The sequence below is a fragment of the Clavelina lepadiformis genome, chromosome 6 (assembly GCF_947623445.1).
Source record: "Clavelina lepadiformis chromosome 6, kaClaLepa1.1, whole genome shotgun sequence".
NCBI classification, from domain to species: Eukaryota; Metazoa; Chordata; class Ascidiacea; order Aplousobranchia; family Clavelinidae; genus Clavelina; species Clavelina lepadiformis.
In genome coordinates, this window is record NC_135245.1 from 9,135,891 (window position 1) to 9,156,709 (window position 20,819).

Sequence of the window (20,819 nt, forward strand, 5' to 3'; positions counted from 1 at the left end):
ATCTAACATATCATGCCTTTTAAAAAAAAAATATTTTTGTTGGCCTGTGATCAGTCAATATTCAAAGGTGTTCGGCATTCAGCCAACCAGGGTTATGCGCTTGCAATATTATCCTACGATATACAAAAGTGTAAAAAGAGCTGATGATAGGTAAACCGATATCTTGAGCAATGTAAACTATTTTTTGGTGTCATGACAGTTTTTTAGTATACACAACAGAATTTTTGTCGGCGTTTTAAAATTTGTTCAGAAGTTAAATTTTTGTTGGATTTTTTTTATAAATCCAAGTGTTCTTTCTAGTGATGGGTGTTTTCACAAATTTAATTTTGCATTACTGTAGTAATTGCGTCATAATTGAGATGCTACAACACCCTTGGAGTGACCTTCTTTTTTTGTTATGATAAGCGTGTTTCATGGTTTGATTTAGCATAAGCGAGAGACTGATTGAAAAGGTGGCTTTGATACAAGTACCTGTGATAACAACAGCACTCTTCCAATGTAATATACGACAGTTGTGACAAGCTTGCTGACAAAGCCTTATTGTCAAAAAGGGCTCTTATCAATTTGTGACCGTTTGTTTTAGTTTCATACCTATTACTGAACCTAAAAATGGTTACATAAAACATATTCTTATTTTAAATAAATAAACAGAAATACATTTAAACAACTCTTTAATTAAGACAATGAAATAAGTTGATTTTGAAATGATACTTCATAGATACATTCCGTAAAAATTATCTGTAAAAATACATTTTTTCCTTGGTGTATCATTGCCTATTTGTATCTTACCTGATTGTTATTCTTGTCATAATTAATGACATCAATTATTCTTTGTCGTTCCCTGGTGGTTTTGATACTTAATAAATAATTGACATCAATGAGACACGTGGCTAGTTGCGCTGTACCTAGGGCAGTGTTGTAGCTAATGCCATTATGTTTGTCGGTTCTGTTCTGTTTAGCTTTTAACTGAAAAAGTGCTTGTTAACCAAAATTTGCATGTTCTATTTGAGTAAATTTATAACAGATGAAGTTTTCTGTTGCATATTCCACTGAGAGATTCTGTAATTTAGTTCTTCACTATCCATTTCCTTATCATATCATTCAAATGGTGATACATTCAAAACCAGTAGGTTATGTCAGAATAACCTTTCGTTCATTTACAAGTACATTGCAGTTAACATTGAAAATGAACTTATAAGGTGGGGTCAAACTTTTAATAACAAAAATTTTATATCGTATTTAAGGTGGAGCAATTCTGTCCCAGACAAAATGAATTTAATAAACGGATGGACTTATTAAGCAATTTATTTTGTAACATGCAATTCTACACACATGCAATTCTTTATAGAAATAAAGTCAGAACAACTTTCCAAAAAAAGCAATCACTAACATTTAAACAAACATTACAATTAATTTTACTTTACTGCACTAACCTGTGTCACATAAAGCTCCACCATAACCACCGTTACATGAACAGGTCCCTGGTCTATCCACACCACTGTCACATTTTCCATGAACACATGCACAAGCTATAAATTAAATGGAACAGTTTAAAACGTCAATTTGCCTAGACATTTATTTTCTGTTCAATTATCAAGTTGTAGGCCTGCTGTGTCAAATAAGATTTGAAGTTCAATTCAAAACAGTAGAAAAAGTGAAAAAAATAAAAACCTTCAGCAACTAAAACACTTGTTATCCATTGGCCAAAAGCGTACATGTAGGAAAAACTCATTGAAATATACATGATTGCGAAATATACTTGAAAGCATAGACACCTTAAATAGAAGGACTAGTAACTCGCACTCTCGGGTTACGGAACTTGGGTCCCAATCACAGATACTAGTGCGCCGTCACAGATTCTCAGGTGTGCCGCGAATCTTTTGAATTTTGGAAAAGAACTGTATAAATATTTAAAATAAGGCATGCAGACAAGCATATGTGACTTTAAAGCTTTCTAACTGCTTCAATAGCTGATAAATAAGCACATGTGACGATGAAACCAATTATAGGCTATGGCAATGCCGATAGAGTAGGGTAATTTTTTAAAGCAACTTTTCTTTTTTTCTATTTCATAATCGGAACAAAGTTTTTTCAGGGGTCTCTGTTAATAACACACAATGCCTAAGAAATGTAATGTATATGGTTGTCGAGGCAATTACAGGGAGGAACCGTACTCTAAAGTGGTATCATTTCCAACTGATGAAGTAGAACGAAACCGCTGGATTGATGCCATGCCAAATGAACGTTCTAGTTTGCTACAGCTTAAGCAGATCTATGCTTGTGCTAATCATTTTGACTGTAAATGGATTTCAGTTAAAGGTGGAAAAAGACCAAGCCAACCACCGTCCATTTTCCCTGGAGTTTTAAAGTCATGCTTAAAGCAGGTCTCCTCAGCACCCAGAACTAGGCCTAGAACTGCTTCAGCAGAGGCGAGAGCTGAAAAGGAACGATTCCGTACTGAAGGCCTGGATAAGATAGCTGACTTTTCTTCTTTTTGTAATGAAATCAAGCAGCATTTCTCAAAGGATCATCTTTTTTTTTGTGATAGTGATGACATTTACATTTCTAAAACTGATGCAAAAGGACGTTCTGTTATTCAATTTCTTCATTTTCAACGCGTTCAATCGTCATTTGGATTTTTGCATCTTAAATGTGTTGAGAAAAATGGAAAGGACATACCTAAAACATATTTTTTCAAAGCTGGTTGTCTGCAAAAGAATAGCCTTCTTAGTAAGTGGTCACAGTTAGACAAAATTCTGTCATGCATTACTGAGTATGAGTTCAAAGATACAGACTATCTAAAAAGTGCTGTAGAGGAATTGAATAGCATGAGCTGTTCTGATTCGCCTCATTTCCAGTTTATTTATGCTCAGTTACAGTTACTGCTCACTCCTCCAGAAGGTCGACGTTTTGACAAAAATCTTTATATTCTTGCTGCCGAACTTCATAACATTTCTCCAGCTGCATATAAAATGGTACGAAAGTCCGGTTCAATTGTTTTACCGAGAGTGGAACTGTTGAAAAAACTACTCTCCTGTTGTTTCCATGATGAAAACTTAGAGCAACTTTTCCAAAAGCTTCAACCTCAGCAGTGTCTCGTCAACATTCTTTTTGATGAAGTAAAGCTCACAGAAACACTTAGGTACTCAGGTGGTCGTGTTGTTGGTTATGCGCAAAATGGTTCTGGTGATGCCGAAGTTCTTGCAACACATGCTTTGGTGATTGAAGTTGTCTGCCATTTTGGTGGCCCTAGATATATACTACGCATTTACCCTGTTGCAAAACTTAATTCAGATCAACTCAAGAAAATTCTATTGGAAGCTCTAGTAGCGGTAAAAAATGCTGGTGGTAGTATAATTTCTTGTGTAGGTGATAATTGCAATACAAATGTTGCAGTTTATGGTAAATTACATGGCCCTGGTAAAGTCTTTATTGACGCTATAAATTCTTATGCTTTCCTTGTTTTTGACTACGTTCATTCTTTTAAAAATATAAGAAATAACTGGATAACGGTGCATGATAAGGAACTTTCTTTCACAAAAGATGGAAACACATATATTGCACGATGGAAGGACATAGAAGCACTGTACAATGAAGACCGGAAAAACAGCATCCGTCTTACCAAGATCACATACACAGCTGTGTACCCAAAATCTTTGCAGAGACAAAGCGTGCCTTTTGTATGCCAGATCTTCAATGACAAGACAGTTGCTGCTCTTTCAACTCTAAAGGATAAACTTGGCATTAACGAGGGCACCATCATTTTTGTCAAACTCATCACTGATTGGTTTCACATGATGAATGTGAAAGATCGATATTCTGGTATTAACATGCGTGATGAGTGTCGTCAACCATGGACCAAGAACTGCACTAGTTTCAAGAAACTTAATGAAACTTGTGACATTATATCCTCTTGTGCATGGTCAGGTGGTCGAGGTCGGACGCAGAAGCTTACTAATCAAACTGCAGAAGCATTTGTAGTGTCTACAAGAGCCAACATCGAAGCCGCAGAGTTGCTACTGACTCAGCACAACTTCATCTACGTTCTACCTGGTGTGTTTGCTGATGAGGCCCTTGAAAAGTTCTTTGGTCAAGCCAGACAACGCAGTGGAGGTAATTTCTATATTGACATTGTAGATATCAAGGCAGCTGCAAAAACCAAAAATCTCCATGCACTTTTAAAATATGAGTCAACTCCGTGCGAGTCTCATGATGTGCCTTGCACCTCTAACATTTGCATTGACGATAATCAATTTGACATCACCATTGCTGACACTGAAGACCTAGTGCAATCTAATGACAGTGTCAAGCATAAATGTATTTTTCTAGCTGGATATTTGGAACACAAATATCCAGCTAATATCTTGTGTATCGAAACTGAAAATGATGACGACCATCGGATTAATTCGGAGTTTCTCACAAACTTAAATAGAGGTGGACTAACTGTACCTCTACTCTCAACAGTACATTTTGTACACTCAGCCTATAAACTGTTTGGTAAGTGCAACTTGCATTGTTGCCGAGCTCATCTCAACCATGCTTTGCGTCGTATTGATAGTCCAATGGTTGTAATTCAAGGAGCATGTTTTACTTTATCAAACATTCTTTTGAAAGCATTTGTGCTTGACAACAGTGACAAAGAAAGACAACTCGGCTGTTTGAGAAGAAAAGAAAAACTCTCTACTAAAAACTGAACAAGTATCTTTAGTATGCCAACAAGTATTTTGATTACTCATTTCTACAAATTTCATTGTTGTTTGTTGTTGTTTTTCATAGTTGTTTCACAAATTTCATTGTTGTTTGTTGTTGTTTTTCATTGTTGTTTCACAAATTTCATTGTTCGTGTTGAAATATTCAGGCTAAACTGTCCATGAATACATTTTAATTCAGTCACAGGGGAACATACTGTGTGTTTCAGTTGTTTAAGTGGGAAAATATGCAATATTTTGAGTGATTTTGGACTATTTTTTCGTGATTTGACCTTTAGATGACCTTTAGATGACCTTCAGATGACTTTGTAGAAGGTTAAAAGTATGAAAAAGTAATTCCTCACCCTTCAAAACCCCCCAAGAGACACCAGAATGAAGGTTTTACCATGTATTTGACACAAATTATGATGGGACCCAAGTTCCAACTTGGGACCCAAGTTCCAGATACCGAGCATAGAAGTTACCAGTCCTTCTATTTAAGGTGTCTATGCTTGAAAGAGTGTGAAAGATTGAAGACTATAAGCAAGCTACACAAGCAATTTGGGCATGCATCTGCCGACAATCTGAATGGACTTTTGGGGAATGCTATTGCATCGAACAAGGATTTGTCTCAGACAGTACAAGACATAGAAAAATCTGGTAATATTTGTCTTAGACATAAAATACCTCCACCTAGATGCAGTTGATCTTGCCTTGGCAGAAAATTTCAATGAAATTTTAATATAACGACATTAATGACCCCTGCTTACGTTCTATGAAGTAATGGGCTTTATGAAAAGGTACAATATGGTTCTAGGCAACATTCTATATAAGGTTAAGTCCGTCAAGGGTTACTAATAAGGGTTTTATTCCTACGCAATTGGCTTTGGGACGTACCCCAAGTTTACCTTCTGTGTAGAGAGACAATACACCAGCGTTTGTAACTGCTGAATCTTCTCACAAGATACGCCGGGCTTTGAGGAAGCAGACCAAGTCAACTGATGAGAATTTTGATATTAGAGATAATGTATAGTGTATACTGTATACCATAAACAGCTGACCAAAATGAGTGGAATGGTCCCGCTCATGTTTTAGGCCAAAGCGGGCCAGTTGTGTTTCAGCGTCATGGAGGCCAGTATGTGAAAGCTCACTCTTGCAGAGTTCAACATGTTTATCCAGGAATTGCCAGTGAAAGTACAGGTTACTGGAATGATGTGAACAGGAATACAACAATGACTGATGATTCAACAGATAAAATTCAAGTCGACTATTCAAGCGAGGATGATTCTGAAGAACAAAGAGTAAATGATGATTCTAGCAATAAGCAAAGCAAATCATCTTCCTGGATCAAGAAGTTCCTTCTCAATAAAAAAGTTAGTTCTTTATATAAAGGATTAGGCTGTACAGCCAGTTCTTTCCAGAGCAAGCAAAGCTGGAGCCAAGTACAAAAATGCATACAACATCTCTTATGAATATCCAATTTACTTGAAAGAAAAGAAGACCATACCTTACCTACTGGTTGATCTGGTCATAGTTCATTGGTGTTTGATAACAGCATTTATTGTTTATCATGCCTCAGTGATTTTGCTAAGTGAAGGTGACTTCATTGAAACACCTGAACGAAAGCCAAAGCCGCCGACCTTAAACCCCACCATATTTTTGCCACTAAATATGGCCTGTGTGTGGTTTAATCGCCAGTAAACGTTTGTCGGGCATTTCCACTCTATACAAATGGGAAGTGGTTAACTCTGCAGCTTGTCAATGTAGCACTGATGAGAAAAATGCAAACAATACTATATTTGACTTTTCTATTAATCATTCTCCCTATGGAATACACGGCCTGCAAGCTCTACATGACAGCACAAGTCAGTGGCTGCTCGACTCATGGGCTGTCATCTTGTCCGGGTGACTGAGTAACGACTGGCTTACATGACGACTATGGCTGAAAAATGTGCTCATAAAGCAAACACAACTTAGACAAGATAAATGCTCATCACCTGGACAACTAGTACTAATCGCCACAAAACTTTGCTTGCACCATCGTTAAAATAATACTTTAAAAGTGTTTCAAGTATTACTGTTTATCAATACTTCTTTAAAAACTGTTCTACATTGGCATACATATTAAATACCTTATATTACGCTTTACACACTACGTTAAAACAAACTTATTTTATTAATGCACTTGCATTTTTAGCAGTTTGGAATAGTAGATTCAAAGTACTTACAAAAGGTTACAACACTAATCATAATAAACCAGCATGCACTGTCAAAACTCACTTTGGTCACAGTTCGGCCCAAATTGGTGATTTTCGGAGCAAACTTCACAAGATGAACCTGCAACATTCCCTCTGCAGTTACATGTACCATTTCCTGTTATACCATCATTACACCACCCACGCTGGCTACAAATTTCCCCCCAGAATCCTACAGGACAAGCTTCATAAAACAAACATAAAATTATCATCTTCACTAATTATGGGTTTTAATCAATAAGTCATTTGGAATTAATCATTATTAAAGTTCTACGTAAGCTAAAGCAGTGCCATGCTTCCTACACACAGGTGATACTTAAAAATGACAACTGAAAATTAATACCACAAGTTCATGAACAATGCACACACAAGGTATTTGCCAAACTCACAATTTAAATGCTGCAGATTTCATTATTTTAACACGTCGATTGTTAAAGTTTGATCTTCTTGTCTGGTTTTAGATCCAAGCAAATATCCGTTCAAAATATCATTAAAAAAGTATTTTGAGCGATTTTGTTGTTTTAATTGATGCCGCTAATCAATTTAACATTAAAACAATCTTATAAATAAGCTCAATGCTAGCATAGGCAGGTAGGTGGTATTCCATTCAATTATGCTAAGTATTGGGATTCAAGTTGATGACCTCCTCGTGGTGAATCCTGGAAACTGACGCCTGTCAGGCTAATATCAACAACCTGAGAAAAGCAAACAAGAAGCTACCTAACAAAATGCGAACTCAGCCCCAGCAGCCTAATACTGACCCGAAGCATGTGCCCTCCTTAGGGCAGGCAGCTCGAACTGCCGAACGGGAAGGTGTCACGCTGTTACAGCTGAATGTTGAAGGTCTCACAAAAGCCAAAATCAACATCTTGGAACACCTTGCGAGTACCCACAAAGTCACTGCCATCCTTCTACAAGAAACCCATGTAATTGATACATCCCGCCTCAAGATTGCCGGATACACCTTGGCTGCCCATACCGAGAGCGCAATCCATGGCACAGCAACATTTGTGAAGCAAACAGCCAAATGGAAGCACATGGCAACATGTGCTGCTAACTCCGAAACAGAATGGACGGCTGTAGAGGTGGAAGGCGTTAATGTCATCAATGTATACAAACCGCCCCCTGCCAGGCTACTTAAAAATTCCATCCCCACCTTTAGCAGCCCATGTGTTTATGCTGGCGATTTCAACTGCCACAGCACTATCTGGGGCTACAGCGCTACAAACCACGATGGCGCAGCACTTGAAGAATGGGCTTCGGCCTCCGATGTCCACCTTTTGTTTGACCCCAAACAACCAGGCAGTTTCTGCTCAGGCAGATGGAACACCACCTACAACCCTGACCTGGCTTTCACAAACCTCAACACTGGTCCTAGCCCGAGACGTTTTATTCTGGATAAATTCCCAACATCTCAACACAGACCATCACTAATAAAATCAATGAACCCAATAGAACCTTTGAAAACAAAACCAGTCAAAAGATGGAACTTCCGGAAAGCCAGCTGGCAACAATACACTCGATTGGTCGAGTCTGGATCTGAAAAGCCACCAGACTCCAACTCAACCAACTTGAAGGTAACCTACTCTGCATTCTGCCAATTACTCACAGACGTTGCAAAGAAGTCCATACCATGTGGGCGTCGGCAACACTACATCCCTACATGGGATGTTGAATGTAATAACCACTATGACACATTCGTGAGTGCTGAGCAACCTAGTGATGCTGCCTCCAAGGACACAGACCTGCTAAACTGCATCGACAAAAAATGTAGGAAGCGCTGGGAGGATACCGTAAAGGACATTGATTTCACGCATTCCAGCAGAAAAGCGTGAAAGATCTTTAACCACCTCACTGGACGAAATTCCCAGTCAAAACCATGGCCGATTACAGCAAATTCCATAGCCGGACAGCTCCTAGCCAATGGCCGTCTTAGTAAATCAGACAAGAACCTTGCATGCAAGGTAAAGCAGGAATGCAGTGCACAATGGAAGGCACCTGGACCAGACGGACATCTTTCCACGCCATTCACCATCCAGGAACACTCCAGTCCTATTATGCAGCTGAAGAGTGGGAAAGCCCAAGGACCGGAAAACATCTCCCCAGAGTTCCTCAAACAGTGTGGCCCCAAATGTCAAACATGGCTCAACAATCTATTTTCATCTTGCCTCCGCCGCATGACGATCCCGAAGATCTGGCGCAGGGCCAATGTTATCGCCTTGCTAAAACCTAACAAACCCGAAGACAATCCCAAGAGTTACCATCCTATCTCTCTACTTTATGTCCCCTACAAAGTCATGGAGAGACTCCTGCTTGCCCGACTTGACCCTGTCGTTGACCCACAGCTCCCACAACAACAGGCTGGATTCCGACGGGGACGATCAACTGTACAGCAGGTGCTGAAGCTCATCAACAACATCGAGGACTGCTTCGAGCGAAAACAGAAAGCGAGTGTGGTCCTGGTGGACCTCACGGCTGCCTATGACACCGTGTGGCCGCAAGGCCTAACACTCAAACTTCTTCGGATGATCCCTGACCGACACCTAGTGCGTTTCATTACTAACATCTTGTCCAACCGCAGTTTCACTCTCAAGACCAGTGATGGACAAAGCAGCCGCCTGCGGCGGCTGAAAAACGGCGTACCCCAGGGCTCTACCTTGTCGCCAATGCTTTTCAACATCTACATCAGCGACTTACCACAAACAACATCACACCAGAATGGCTACGCCGACATACAAGCAACCCACAAGATTGCATGCCAAGCCATGGACAATACCAATCATCCCTTGTACAGAACCCTAAGCAGCCAACTTCACAGTGGCCGTCAACGACTGGTTTTTCACCGCCCTTTTAGCAGACACGCTACTGCACTTGTAAACACCGGCTTTAACATCAACACTGCATGGTGCAACGACTGGAAAGAAGTTTAAGACCACCATATTGAAATCGATATTTCTTTCCTAATTACAGTATTGCTTTAGAAAACCTCTGTTGCATCAGATGGAATCAATTATCTCCCAGTTTTTATAATCACCTTTCAACTGGCCATTATATTATTAAATCCATTTTAAGCCTTATTTCATTTTTATGTTATTTTGAAGTTTTTAAAAACCAACTAAAATGGGTCAAAAATCGTTATTTTTCAATGTTCAGTGTATTGAGACCGTGATTCTTCTGGAGTAACTTTATACGATTTATTAGTGAAAGGGTGAGCTGCAGAAAGGTTGCTTTTAAAAATGTAGTCCTTAAATTTCTGAAAGTGAGAGGCAAGTGCAACAACAAGTTTATATTATATGAAAAAATGCAAGAATCTAATAAAAACGCTTATTATCAAAGTTGTATTTATTGATACAACAAAAAAAGAAATATGACTGTCCAAAAAAGGTAAAAACAAAAAAGAAATATGATACAACAAAAAATGAAATATGAATAAAAAAGAATGTCATTTAATGTGACGTTTGGGCTTGTTTGCTTTCGCAAAGTTTATAGAATCTTGGGAGAATGCAAATTCATGTGCCAGGAAATAGTAAATTATTGTTCAACAAAATTATATAGTGTTATGAGCTGATGTAAGGTTAGCTACGAAACAGAATTATTGTGTGATGCCCTTGGAAAATTAAAACAACGCACAGTTTGAGATTGTCATAAGTAATCACAGACAAAATTTGCAAATTCATAAATCTAAAAATACCTATTGCATACCGTGTATTCATCTATTAAGATTGTATAGATTGCTGTAACTGCCAATAGCTTCATAGATGACAGCCTATAGGCCCAACCATGGCAACCAGTAGGCCTAGTGTATCGTTTTTTTAGGTAGCCTATGCGCTAGACTGGAAAGTACGTCAGTTTTCAAGAAGAAATTGTGCATGTTAATACGCAACTTTTGGCGTAATGGTGTGCACCAAATCCTCAATTTTTTATTTATTTATTATAAATTGATGTGAAGACAAAAATTTGGCGTAAACATTGATGAATCTCGTGCGTGCAGCCCTTATTCCTACGAAATTTTTGGGCTGAACTGTTGATATTATAATATTATTAGTGTTCTATAACGTTGTGCTATATTTTGGCAATCTTTAGTATATGCGACCCATTTTCTATTACTTTTGAATTACGTCAATTGTTACCACGGCGCCAATGCATCTCTCTCAACGTTTAGTCTAGCATTTGCAGTCATATTGAGTCTATCTCTATGACGAGTTCTATCCATCAGTATACCCACTGTCGAGTTGGCACGCTGGTGATCTCAAGTTAAGCAGTGCATTAGCTAGTAATGTCAAAACGACCAGAAAGATTTTCAGTGAGGAAAGTCTTGTACTTAGTTTTTGAAAATGTTTGTAAGATGCAGTAATATTAGTAACTACTCAAGTGTCAACACTGTGTATTTCAGTGACAGCAATGGCTAGACTCAGAGTAGTTCAGGTTCTGAAAGAGATGACGAAGACGTTGTCGACCCAAGATTTGTATATGAATGCACTAATGGATTACTGAAATTGGTCTCTGTAGACTAGCTGGAACCACATTTTAAGTTTGCCATAATTTTATAAACCATTACGGAGTTTAATGTGGGAGCGGAAAAACATGAAGTGTCACATACGCTGTCAACACGTCAACCTGATTTTCAACAAGCTGTGTACTACTTTTAAGACGGATTTTGCCGAATTCTCCTTAAAACATTCGTTTTCCCGGTCATTGGAGAATCTATTTTCCTCTAGGTTGAGCCGTCAGGCAAGGACATTATTCTCCAGTTTTTAAATAATGCATGACTACCTAATAATACCACCACCTAGTTGAACTTCTTTCACCTTCCATCACAAGTTACACATGGATGAATTCTTCAAGCTTTTCATCAGACTGTATGGACAAACTGTCGCAGTGTGATGCAGCTCATAATCAAAGTGCAACGTTGCAATAAACTCTCAATCAATCCAGCTGACCATAATAACGAAAAAATTGGCCATACTTCTGTTGACGGACTTCATCAGTAAAATCTACAGCCAGATTTATGAGACACTATACTTCTTCCTCTAGAGCAAACCGAGCGAATGAGTGGATAGCAAAGCCTTCACAGACGATCGTCGGCTGACAATGAAGCCACCTACAACTCTTTTGAAGATGTAGCTGGTCAAGCAATCATCACCTTAACCTAACTGAGCCACAATCACTATCGGTGACTACCAGTTGGGAAACGAGCAACACACCATTCCATTCAAAAACATTCGATACCTTTTGTTATTCCTAAATGCGTTTGTGACGATATATGTATCGTTTTGGGATGTGTTACTTGTAACGTTAATATATAACCTACTACCTTCACTTTCCTATTAAAAATTAGGAGTCTACACACTGATACATACTATTTTTATGTGACGCTTTTATTACTGTCACATGGGGCTCTACCGCGAACATATTTTTTTTGAAATGCCTGAGGGGCAAGATACTGTGATAATTTTCATAATTAGCCCTTATTCCTATGAAATTCTTGTGCAGTTCTGATGATATTATAATGTTATTAGTGTTCTATATCGTATGTTTACCAACAAACGCTGTGCTATATTTTGGTTTTCTATTACTTCCAAATTACGTCAAAAGTTACCACAGTGCGCAATGAACCTCTCTCAATGTTCAGTCTAGCACTTGCAGTCATACCGAATGTATCTCTGTGACGTATTCCAAAAACCAATAAATGTTTCATTGTTATGCATCAATAGTATAACAATATTCAAGAATGTTATTGTACTGTGATGCTCAACTAATCTATCAGTAGTTAACAAAGGCACATATCAACAAAGTAAGATAAATGAACAATCAATAATAATTAACTACAACCAAGAATCCTAGTTGATTCATTTTCAGGCAACTTCATTTATCCACGATATAAAAAGCCATGATCTATGTCACAATGAAGGCAAAAATCTTAGACGGTTTGTTATTGCTTTTGTCAATAACCACCTAACCACGAATAATTTTGAAAAAATCTCACCAGAATGTACAGTTAATGGTGTTCTTTGGTAGTGTTAACAATGTTCTTTCTTGTCTTTGGACTTCCCCCCACTTGACTGTATTTAAAATAACCATATCTCTTGACAATGTTTAACGCAAATTATTAATAGTCAAAGCTAAACTGAAGCTATTAAAGATAAATGTCCAACAGCTTTTGACTGGGATGTTTCGGATTATTCTTGAGCTAAGGCTTTTTGTTGCATTCGGCACTTCGTTACAGCATTGTTTATTTAACAAATAAGTCCAAAAAGACAGCTCAGCTAACTTCACCCAAAAGTTGTTTATTTAAATTAGGTCTGATTTGTAAAGGGACAATTAACTTGCAATTTGGTTTAGTAATTTGTGTAAGATTGGCGTTTCAATGCTCTGACTGTTACAAAATAATATACGTTTTACAATGTAATGGTGCCACAAGTCAGATACATTTGCATATATATAAAATCCATTTGTGGGTCACATATAATCATTACTCGGGCATGATGTGGTCTACAAGCAGTGGTATAATGCATATGATGTAGCTAGTAGCTTAATGTTACAACACTACATAAAAATGCACAAAATCCACCACATCCATATTAGTATAACACAAAACACCAAGTTGATGGTGGCCAAACCGTATTAACCCAGTATATAATAAAAAAGAAGATATAAAGGATATAGGCTGGCAGTCTGAAGCTTAACTTTCTTCCTTGATTCTTCTACATGACTTTCAAAACCATAAGCTTGCTTCTTCAGGTATACTAAGATATGGCAAAAATATATACTAATACGTGACATATACAATATACACATGTATATAGTACATGTACTAGACCAGGGGTGGGCAAACTGCGACTCTCCGGCATGTTTTTTGTGGCTCTTCTAGTCGAATCGTAAAATTCCAAAAAAATGTAAAGCCTACCAAGAGTACCGTTTATGAACGTTTCTGTCCATTTTTTCCTTTATTTAGGCCAGCATTTATGACGTAACACTAGACATAGAATCCGACATTGTTTTCAGGTATAGATTCTATACTCTATGGCAAAGGTGGTCAAAGTGCACCTCTCCAACATGTTTTTATGGGTATTCTAGCTGAAAAGTAATATCCCAAAATGACTACTAATAATATAATAACCAAATTGACAATCATTACTGATTTTGCGGCTCGCTGGTGTTTATAGTTTTCAGCAAGTGACTCTTTCATTGAACAAGTTTGCCCACCCCTGTACTAGACGATTCAACATTAAATTTCAGACATTTAACAAAGAAGTGTTTTGGAAAACAATGATTTAAATATTAGAGAATTTTTTTATTTCTCTCTAGCTTTGAAGTAGTTCAATGTTAAAGTGAGAAGCAAATCCAAAATAAGTTGGCCTTAAAACCAATAATAGTTGTCAAGAAATATACTGGTGAAAGGATTTTTAATAATATGTAGTGGTTAAGCAGTTATTGCCAAAGTTGTATATTAAGTTTGGCATGCTATTATGATGGACAAGGTGATCAGTAGGGCGATTACTTTTTGACATGTTAAAAAAGTCAAAAATTTGTCAAATTTACAGCGTTAGGTCAAAAATGGTCAAAATTGTTTACAAAGGCAAAATTTTTTACCACGTCAAAATTGTTTACAAACTGCCTTGTCGTGGTGTCATAGAGGTTGCACTGTAGGTGAACTTTTCATTTTACATTGTACACCTTGTAGCCTACTTTATACTGTTGTAAATGGCCCATTGTCTACGCATTGTGAATCAGCTCTTGCTTCGGTTTTGCTTTAGAAACTTCATCTGTCTTTAGTTTAGACAAATGTATTGAACAGCTTTTGTTGTGTCTTAGTTGCAGTTTTTTTGGCAGTGATTTGTAATTAGCTCATTCCCCTTTTCAGAATAGGGTAGGTCTGTTTTCACATTTTTGCCCTTCTTTACCACAATAAATTTTAACTTTTTGTACTATAATGCGTAATTTAACTACTCGAGTTCTTAATACGTCAAACTTTGACAAAATTTTCAGTTTTTAGGTCAAAAAATTTCGTTGTTTAGGTCAAAAAATAATCGGCCTAGTGATCAATATGACTTCTTAAAGTAAAAACAATATGCTTGATGACTGGGGTTTGTATTAGCTATGGTAGTAGCTAAAACATCACAAAATGTGACAAATTCGCAATTAAGCTTTTAGTCGATATAACACCTGCCAATAAATATGAAAATATCATATTATTAAGCGCATCTATATTAACTCTATAAACACACTTCATGTAACATCACTAATCACGAAGCGAAAGGTCGTATCACGTCATAACACGTTCCTAGTTCAGGAAATCTCTACCTTCTATTGGCTCAGGAACATTCCCATCAAGAAATTTCTAGATCTACCACTGCATAACACGCATAAAATTGAATTCACATTTGAATTTGCAGACTAAAACAAAAACCAACAAACAAATATTTGTCTAAGCCAGGGGAACACAAAGTTTTCAAGAGCAAGGGCTTCTTTACTCTACTCTACTATACTCTTTACTCTAATTCTTTACTCTACAAACAGTTATACTGAAACTTGTTACCCTAAGATTTATGTTCAGTAGCCATCTGTCCAGTTTGTTTTAAGTGTTGTTGAAAATGGAACCATCAGTGTAATTAAGATGCTTTTTAGCAGACATTTACCTAGCGTTATTAAAATCGTTGCATTTGTATCCTATATTTACGTTTAGGTTATGTTGTGAATAATGATGAAAGTCATCACAACTAAAATTTTAAAAGTAAAGTGCTTTGTGAAAAAAAAAAAATTGGTTGTTATGTTTTAACATTGACACTTTGAAGTGTGACAGTTTGTTAATATTTTTACCTTGTTTTAAATAACTGCATCATTATAAAAAATACCTATGCGGGAATGCGGTTCAATTTTTTATCACATGAAGTGTGTCAGCAATTTTTCTTCGCTAAGCTAGGAGTTGCATCATCATTTCGCTTTAAAATATACTTCTAAGACAAAATGAAAAACAGAATGCTTTTAAAAATGGTAATGGAAGGCATGCACCACAGTAACATGGGCACATAAAAATCTCATACTTGGGTAGAAATCTTATACACTGTGTGACATACAGATTTGCAAGTATGCTAAATTAATGCCTCATAAAAAGGAAAGTGAAACAGTAAAAATAGATGTGAAAAGTCACATTTTGTGGTATTGTTACCTAGTTAGTGGTTGTTATCTTAATTATAAAATAACATAGCATGCTAGTACAATTCCAGGGGTTAATTTTACTTAGATTTATTTACTCAATGGGTAATTCCATGTCAGATACAACATGTCTAAACAAGCCTTCACAAACATCAGCTTGCTTCATCAGGTGGACAATGAGATGTATTATGACAGCTTAATTGTATTAAACGATATTACAAGTACCAGCACAAATTAATTAACTTGAAAATCTGAAACAGACAACAAAAAAATGAATAACAGGTGGTGAATACATATGCAAAAGTTGTCACTTGTTTTCGTTAACACCAAATTTCGCACAATGGTCTCAGTACTAATGCTAAACAAAGGCCATCAAAAGCCTCTTTCCTTTTGATTCCTTTAGCTATCAACAAAGGTTAAAACTAGACACATCCGATGCACAATGTTTACGATAACTATTGACACATGCCTTTCTATCAAACAATATTAAAAATGCTAATAAGTGAGAACAGCAACGTACACAGCTTAGGTAACATTCAAGTTGTGGTAAAAAAGTGCTTGTACTCGAAAAGCACTGGTATTTGCGACCTATCAACTAACCTTGACAGTCTTGCCCCCAGAATCCATCACAACACTTTGGCTCGTTGCGTGTCATCAAACAAGTGTGTAAACATCCTTTAGCAGGTCGGGTCCTACCCAAATAATTAATGTTATATCGGCATCCTTTTCGTCCTTGACCTCTTGTAGTTTTACGATAGCCAAGTGGGCATTGCACCTTTTGTAAATATACATTACAATAAAGCAAAATTCTTTTTTTTATAGAATGTTTTGTTAAACATTATTAAACTTTATTTATTTATGATATAAAATGATAACACATAATTAGATCAGTAGCGATTGCTTGTTCATACCACACAAACAAGTAATGACACCTTATAACTGTGAAGAGATGATTGCTTTGCTTTGTGTAAACTTTCTGTTCTGATTTTATTCGAATAAAGTTGGTATCAAAAAAAGTGTTAACATCCCATTTGTAATTTTTCATTATTTTACGGTATCCTATCATGCAATTATATTGTGTCAACTTGTGCTACATGTGCCTTAAATAGATAACTTTACCGTCAATAGGGGTATAATTAACAATTAATTGATTAAAATAATTAATTAACCAACATAAAAGGGTTTAGAAATGTGCATGAGCATTAAGTTTGAAAGCAGATTAAGTGACCATGCTAGTTGTTACCAGCAATTATTACTTTAATTTTTGAGCATGTTAAAAGCCTTCTCGGCTTTGTCTTTCCCCTTTATTAGCGCATGCTAATAACAACTAGCTTAATCTTTCGTCCCCACAACGCTTTTGATGAAAAACAATATGACGACTGAATCGAAATTCAGTTATGAAATTTTTTCAATTGCTTATATTTAACAATAGAAATTGCCATCCCACCATTTTTTAAATTGCAAGCTTTCTGTACATCACATTGTAAAAATTTTCCTCAGGTGAGTACCATATGAATTTCTCATGTTGCCTAGTTTTTATTGTGCAGCACTTTGAATTCTATGCTTTGGTTTTGTTCGATATGAAGTCACGTTCATGTCAGGTGAAATGAGTAAGAGTTTGCGTGGTATCTATGGCGCATGTCGTTAGAGTATTTTAGTTCATATTATCTGCTAGTCTATCTTTTAAGCTTTGTTTTAAATGCGAGGTAAAATTACTCGTGTAACGTGTCGCAGATACACAAAATTGCAATGGCAGAATTTCTTTACGCTAGTTTTAGTTTCGTACCTTGTGAGAATACTGGACACAGTCAAATCAACTCAACATGGCACAAATGAACTTGCACGACACATATGCAACAACGATTATGAACACTACCTTATTTCTTAAGACAAGCAAACTCAGTGGGTGTCTTGTTATGCAAAAACTATGATCTGGTGTGAAAAGTGTAACATAGGAATACACATCAAACGTTTAAAAACTTATCACACTATACTAAATGAAAGTCAAACGTTTGAAAACTTATTAAAGTATATTAAGTGAAAGTCCCTGGTTATCACAGTTGCTGGTTAATGAGCAGCAAACACTAGTAAGGTATTTAAAAACAACATACCATTTTTATTGCGTGAACTGAACTCAGTTAAGTCAAGACCAGTGCTTTTTAAACTGTGAGACCGTATGCACTAGTGCGTATAGAAAAAAATGTAGTTCGGATAAAATTCGTCCGTCTGATTTTTAGTTATTCTTAAAGTGAGTGGTCCATAAACAAGTTGATCTTATATGAAAGAAAACTATTAACTGAACATTCCAATAAAATATTTTTGAAAAATATTTCATGGTTAGGTAGCTATCAGCAAAAGAAAATCGCAAATAGTCTCAGTTTTTGACTTTCATTGTGACGCAGATCAAGGTTCTTGTTATGTCATACATTAGCCAAGTCGCTTGACAACATACAGCTGCTGTTGCTTTTCTTGCACAGTAGTCAATTCAAGTCATTAAGTGTAGGTAATTGGAGTTTAACATAAATGCGATTAGGCGTCACATGAAGAAATTAGAAACATGAAGCATTGAAATTGAATAAATTATGGTTGTTTTAAACATAAAAAATCTGGTCGCCCAATCATTTGCGACTATGAAGTTACGATATCCTTTGGATCGCATAGGCTACCCCCCACACCGGAACCGTACTTAATGCCGTGATTGGGCTATAATCTGTCACCTATCAAGCTATTGGCAGTTAGAGTAACCTATACAACTGTAACAGAAACATACGTGATATAAAGTAGGTACTTAATTTATAACTTGCTGCTCACCAACATGATTCTTTGTTAGTTTTCTATCCCAGTGAATATTTATGTAATTTAGTTTATTTCTGCAAAAGTCGTCAATAATTTAGGCCAGGGTGGTCCAAACCCTGGCACACAGGCCGCGGATATATCTTGTGTCGCCCACAAATACTTATGGAGTTTTGATATACTGTATTTTTCAGTGCAAAACTCCACAGCGGTTAAAATACACCTACATTTTATTTAAATAGGTTGCATTAGCCGCAGCCTGAGATAAGTTGAGCATCATTAAGGTGCAAGTCAATATGTGATTATTATTGGGTGGCAAAGCCTTTTTACAGCTAACACAATATTGTGTGGCGATACACACATGCAACAATTTTAACTTTTTGTTGCAAGCATAGTCGCAAACAAGTAGAAAACATCAAGGAACGTGTTATTAACCATGCAGCAAAGCATCAAGTCGATTATAACAGTAAACTCAATCCTTTGCTAAGACTGGATTATTCCCCCATTTGCGGCCAGCAATGTTCTACTCCAACCATAATGTAGTCCTTCCTACTCGCAGTCGTGGACCACCCTGCTTTAGGCAATTTGCAATGCAAGTTCTATAACTTCTGAAACGAAACAGATGGAAGTCATGTAAATTATCACCACAAGCTTTTATAAAGGATAACAAAATCTTTGTTGCAGCATTGTCACTTATTTTATGCCTGCCTAATGCACACTGTAATTTCAGGATCATTTCAAAATTACTCTGTGGACAAAACTTGTTATTTTATAATATATTTCGAGGTTTGTTTTTGATTGCACTGCGACCAGTTTCCAATGAAACATGCTCAATGAAACGCCTGATAAATTGGAGTGAAGGAGTTATCTACTGTTTATCAGCAAGCAAAGAAATTTGTGTCACATTTAAAAGTTGTCAATGATGCTGCTGAACGTGGGATAAAATTAATCACTGATTTTACTGCTATTCTTACAGACAGCCCACTGCAACCTGCAGGCCTTTTGCAAGCAGCAGAACAACATAAGCAATATTTTGCGGCAGGTATGCCAAGGCTCACTAGACTCCTACAGACTTTAGAAAAAAGTTCTGCAAAGTTTAAGCAATGGTCATGACAAGTAGAATCAATAAAACGATGTAAAAACATCTAAATTGCAGCAAGTGTTAGGTTTGTCAAACACATCTAGAAAAATGAATAATCAACTTGATGTAATATAAGTATTGTGTTTAGCAATTCTTCTTTCGAGTATTATCAGAAAAGTGTACAATTTGACTTCTTATAGTGGAAAATTTGCATTAAACCAAAGTGAAACAGTATTTAGTTTATTTGATCTAAGTTAGGGGAATTTGCCATTAGACAAATTTCGTATCAACATTAAGGGTGACAAGCAACAAGATAGAAACATTTTTTAACAGAACCTGTTCCTTTTATCCTAAGCATGGGAAAAACCACCAAGTGCATAAATTTTCAAACTTTTTTAAATTCTGAACAGCCCTAGCTACCATGCATACTTTGTCACTAAACACACATAATTTCTAAATTTCATAAGACTGATAGTTTGAGCCTTTCAAAAACAAAAATCAGTACTACTCACAAAGCACTTCAATGTTTACTACTTACAGGAAGAACTTATTAACTCAAAACTAGAAAATACCATTTAGTTTACTGTGCCAGCTATGTAGTATTCAATTTTGCTACACTTTTCAAAATCAGTCGTTTGAGTTTCTAAGGAAAGTTAATCAGTTTTACAGATAAAAATTTAGGATAGTCTACAACAAAAACCAACACCCTCTGGCAGTGGCGGAGCCAGCCGGGGGGACAAGGAAGTGGAAATTCAGCTTATATTTAGCCTTCATGTAACATATATATTATATACCATGCATCATACATGAAACTTGGTACTTTTCTTTCCGCTCTGTATAGTGTTA

General features: G+C 36.6%; 1 protein-coding gene across 3 annotated transcripts in view; it reads right to left on the reverse strand.

Annotated features, from left to right (window-relative positions):
* Positions 1 to 20,819, reverse strand: part of LOC143461909 (stabilin-2-like) — a 208,184-nt gene that overhangs the window by 172,009 nt on the left and 15,356 nt on the right. For all 3 annotated transcript variants that reach the window (XM_076959847.1, XM_076959848.1, XM_076959849.1), the window contains exons 3-5: positions 16,700 to 16,874; positions 6,969 to 7,127; positions 1,434 to 1,529 (exon numbers count right to left, since the gene is read on the reverse strand). In XM_076959847.1, coding sequence (XP_076815962.1) covers positions 1,434 to 1,529; positions 6,969 to 7,127; positions 16,700 to 16,874 — 430 coding nt within the window. The remainder of the gene's footprint in view (positions 1 to 1,433; positions 1,530 to 6,968; positions 7,128 to 16,699; positions 16,875 to 20,819) is intronic.